General features: G+C 45.7%; 1 protein-coding gene across 1 annotated transcript in view; it reads right to left on the reverse strand.

Annotated features, from left to right (window-relative positions):
• LOC117443693 (transcription initiation factor TFIID subunit 4) overlaps nt 1-5,000 on the reverse strand; it is a 151,691-nt gene that overhangs the window by 132,184 nt on the left and 14,507 nt on the right. Inside the window, 1 exon segment of the mRNA XM_071201677.1 lies at nt 575-703. Within this exon segment, the coding sequence (XP_071057778.1) occupies nt 575-703 (129 nt within the window).

Below are 5,000 nucleotides of genomic sequence, written 5' to 3' on the forward strand. Positions count from 1 at the left end.
TGTAGAAGAGACATGAAGAAGAGGGGACACATGTTGATGTAGAGGAGACATGAAGAAGAGGGGACACATGTTGATGTAGAAGAGACATGAAGAAGAGGGGACACGTGTTGATGAAGAAGAGACATGAAGAAGAGGGGACACATGTTGATGAAGAAGAGACATGAAGAAGAGGGGACACATGTTGATGTAGAGGAGACATGAAGAAGAGGGGACACATGTTGATGTAGAAGAGACAGGAAGAAGAGGGGACACATGTTGATGAAGAAGAGACATGAAGAAGAGGGGACACATGTTGATGAAGAAGAGACATGAAGAAGAGGGGACACATGTTGATGAAGAAGAGACATGAAGAAGAGGATTTTGCATAATAGGTGACCTTTGTCTACGTCTTTATGTCCTTGGGTTGGCCTGAACTTGTGTGAATGTGTGTGTGTGACTGTGTGTGTGGGCATGTGTGAGACTGTGGCCAGCTGTGTGAGGAGGGGGGAGGGGCCGGGGGTCCGAGTCCTGACACAGGCAGCCTGCTGGCGGCTGTGAGAGGACCTGGAGGGCGGAGAGAGAGAGAGAAACGGACCCCGGACACGATGGGTCCCCCGGTGTTCGCGGTGACGCCCGTCTGCTGATGGGGCTGGGGGGGGGCCGGGGGGGCCACGGCCACGGGGGTCTGCTGCGGAGCCGCCACAGCTGGAGCCACGGGGCCCTTCTGGAGAGGAAGAGGAAGAGACAGGGAGGTAAACAGGGAGATAAACAGGAAGTGACGCCTCGCTCGCAGCAAGGCCACAGAGAACGGGAGGCAGAGACACGTCTGCTGCCCGACATCGCTCAACAGACACGGAAGAGGGGGGGGGGCTTCAGCAGATCTGACTTCAGAGCCACCTGCCTGCAAAGGGAAGCCACACATACTAGACATGGCCCTGATGGTATCCACATAATTTGCATACCAGTTTATTTTAAAGTGTTCACAACTCAGACGTCATTGCGTGGTTTAAGCGAACAAATAACTTACACATGAATACGCCACGCAGCATCACATGACTACAAGTCAGATACACGCTTTACAGCATCAGGAGGATGCGTCCCCAGCTGACCCAGAACGCCACGCGGGTTCTGGTCCAGGCTCTCGTCACCTCACGCCTAGACTACTGCAACTCCCTCCTGGCTGGTCTCCCTGCATGTGCCATCCGACCTCTGCAGCTCATCCAGAATGCAGCGGCTCGTCTGGTCTTCCACCTTCCTAAATGTTCCCACACCACGCCGCTCCTCCGCTCCCTCCACTGGCTTCCGGTAACTGCTAGAATCCACTTCAAGTACCATGCTGCGAATGGATCTGGCCCTTCCTACATCCAGGACATGGTTAAACCGTACACCCCAGCACGTGCTCTACGCTCTGCATCAGCCAAACGACTCGATGCACCCTCGCTGCGAGGGGGACCCAAGTTCCCATCAGCAGAAACACGTGGGTTTGCTATCCTGGCTCCAAGATGGTGGAATGAGCTCCCATTGACATCAGGACAGCAGATAGCTTACACACCTTCCGGCGCAGACTGAAAACTCATCTCTCTCGACTCGATAGAATGACGAACAGAGCACTTATATACTAATAAAGGACTGGCTTATCTACAGCCAGTTGAGCAGCACTTGAAATGCTTGGCTCTATGAAGCCTGATGTACTTATATGATAAGTTTGTATCTTGTTGGTCGAATGCACTTACTGTAAGTCGCTTTGGATAAAAGCGTCAGCGAGATGTAATGTAATAAAAGGAAAGTGAAATCCCGAGAAGAGAGCATTGTTTTTGTGCTGCAGTTTCCTTACTAAGATTTTCTTAAGAGTCACCTACCTGATAAGGGAGACCACATATGAAGACGTGTCTACTTTCTTACAGTATGTCGGATCAGAATTTGATATAAAAGAAAAGAGTTGGGCCATGTTTCTGTGCTGCAGTTTCCTTATTAATATTTAACAGAGATACGACAGAATGGAATAACTTAGCCGGATGAAGCTTCAGTCACAAATCAAGGGGGAGGTGAGCTTCAGGCTAGGAAGGACAGGTGGCATCAAAAGCTTCTTTATCAGTCACCTACTTTTTAAGGATTTGTAGTCTTAGGTCGAGTAGGAGGAGGATAAGCTTTGCCTGAACTCCACAGTAGCTATTGTGCATGAGACAATAAAGCCTTTGAATGTTGCATCTTCAATCCTGGTGACTTTAATGAAACCCAAACGCTGCTCAGCAGAAGAGACGCCCTCAGCAGTCTCTCACTCTAAAGCCTCATCACCTCCCAGTCTCTCAGGGCCTGTTCACACTCTGGCAATAAAATACATCGTATGAGATGCCAGAGGTCGTGGAAGGTTCTAAATACAGGTGTGAACGCACCCAAAATGCAGAGGGCGCGTTAGGGTCCGATCACTCATCCACATAGGGAAGGGGGCAAGGCCACATACTAGTCTGTGTTGGATATCCTTTCGCCTGTATCTAGTTGTCTTTCATCCTTTCTTTATAACTAATGCTGTTGATGTATTGTGATTTCAAAAAGGCGTCTATTATCATCTGGACGGGGGCAACAGCTGGAAATTAGCAATGTTGGCTAATGTTGGTGACAGTTGATCAATGGGGACTGTCCACGGCACTATAAACAAATAAACTAAACTAAATATGTAGTTTAAATACATGTATGTCTGCACTGAGGGCCTCGTTAGTGTGTGTGTGACGAAGAGCTTCTATAGCAAAAAGGAAAGGTGGTTATAACATTATCTACGTATCGTACAATACATCATAGAAAACACCTTACATAGCATAAATGCAGCGGTGAAAGAGAAACAAATCAAAGGCAGAGGAATAAATAACCACACAGGTATTTAGGACTGTTAAGAAAAACAAGTAAATATTCAAAAATAACCGAATTCTGAGATTTTACTTTCTGAACTTTTTTCCTGAATGTTTCCTCAGGAAAGAAATACGGATTGTCAGATTAAAGAATAATAATAATTCATTCACATGTCGCCCTAATCCTCTTTCAGTGACTTGGACACAGCTATATTGACAAATCAAGTGCGCGTTTCATTTAATGACTCCATTTTAACGTTCCCATTCTTACATTAAATGTCCGGCAGTGGCTCAGTCAGTAGGGGTTTGGACTGGGAGCTGCAGGGTCGCCGGTTCAAGTCCCCGACCAGACCTAAATATGGAGTGTGGACTTCTACATGGAGAGGTCCCAGTTCACCTCCTGCCCTGCCGTGGTGCCCTTGAGCAAGGCACCGGACATTAAATTAAAGTTTCAAAGTCTCAAAATGCTACAACTACTGTCACAAACTGGAAGAATGTGAAGTATTTTGTTAAAGGAGGATGAAAGCGTAATTAAGGAGCACTGTTGGAGTGACTTATTGGACTCAGGATTAATTCATTTGGATTCCCGCTGTATGAAGAAATAAAAGGACGGCGCAAGTGGAAACAATTCACAAAGGGATCAAACTGTTTAAAACGCATGCTCAAAGTACGCCGGATTTTGCGGATGTGTTTATGTGGATTCAAAAGTCGTAAATACAAAATGGAGGAGACCGATCTGATTGGAGCAACTGTGACAAATAATCCAACTGAAACCGGCATGGACAATGACTGTTTTAAAAATGCGCTTATCCAGAAAAGCCTGGTTTGGACACTTTACGGACAGAAGAAACATTTCTATTAAAGAAAGAATTATACATTTCTGTCTTTTTATGCCTCTAATACTAACTTGAATTTGTATTCAAATTAATTAATCAATTATTTTGTATATGTTATTGTAATGTAGAGACAAGGCTTTTAGTGACAATCATGTATTGCGTTACAATTATATGTAAAAAAATAAATATTGTAAATATGATATTTGGCCTCAAATCATCTGAGGCCTGTCTTAGACAATATGTCGTAGTTTAGTGAGAGGCCTACAGAAAGGTTTTCAGGCCTGCAGCCTCCACTCAGAGCACAGATTACTGCATGTTCTCTGTTTAGTTTCTCCTCAGATTAGTTCAAAATTGAGCAGGGAAATTAAATCTGCACTGAGCGGAGAGCTGGGTCGAGATGTCATTTGGATAGTACGCAATATTAAGATAGGAAACACAGAGTCTGATCAGAGCCTCAGTTCTTTAGAAAAAAGGAGATCATCATAGAAATATGATCTCCAGCAGCACAGGATGTCGCAGAAACACCCGCGGCTATATGCCATACATGCAGTCGGTGGAAATCAGTTTTATTCCTTGCTTCCAAGATTATGTCATGTTGAAAATGATAACCATAGCTAAGTAGAATGAAAAACATTTACAATATGTACGCCTTTAAAGGTGAGACGTTCACTAATAATGGTGCTTTTCCACTGCAGCCCCGGCCCGCCTAAACCGTGCTGCTGCAACGTGCTTTATTTTGCTTTTCCTCTAGGGCTAGTTCCGGCTCAGGGCTACTTCCTTTTTCACCTTTTTTCTGGCTCTCCAAAATCGAGGCTCTTACCGGGCTGGATATGCTGAACCAGTGACGTAAACACTCTCGACTGCTGAATGGTCACAGAGAATCGCTGGCAAGGGGGCTACAACTACAACAAAATGAACATATTTGACCGTGATTTAATTGTAATACACATTTCAAAATTATACCGGTCGGCAGGCGGAAAACCTTTTAAAATGCGTGTTTTCTGAATGGAGATCGGCTAAACTAACGTTGTATATGCTCCGACCGTCCACACTCACAACAACGGGCTATACAGACATAAATAACGCAGCGACTGTATTCGCCATGACACAGACAGTCTGTGGTTTGTACATAGACTGTATATATAAATGGACGTAGTGTCCGTGACGTCACCCATAGGATTCTGCCGAGTTGCCGTGAAGCCCTTAGTAGGCGGAGTCGGCCACTAACGGCTCGACTGTGACGTCAGAGTCTAATCCCGCCTGCCCCAAATAAGGGCAAAGAGGCGGAGCCGAGGCGGGACCTGCTGCCTCCGAACTGGAAGTAAACAGAGCTAGCTCAGTG

The sequence above is a fragment of the Pseudochaenichthys georgianus genome, chromosome 3 (genome assembly GCF_902827115.2).
Source record: "Pseudochaenichthys georgianus chromosome 3, fPseGeo1.2, whole genome shotgun sequence".
Lineage (NCBI taxonomy): Eukaryota > Metazoa > Chordata > Actinopteri > Perciformes > Channichthyidae > Pseudochaenichthys > Pseudochaenichthys georgianus.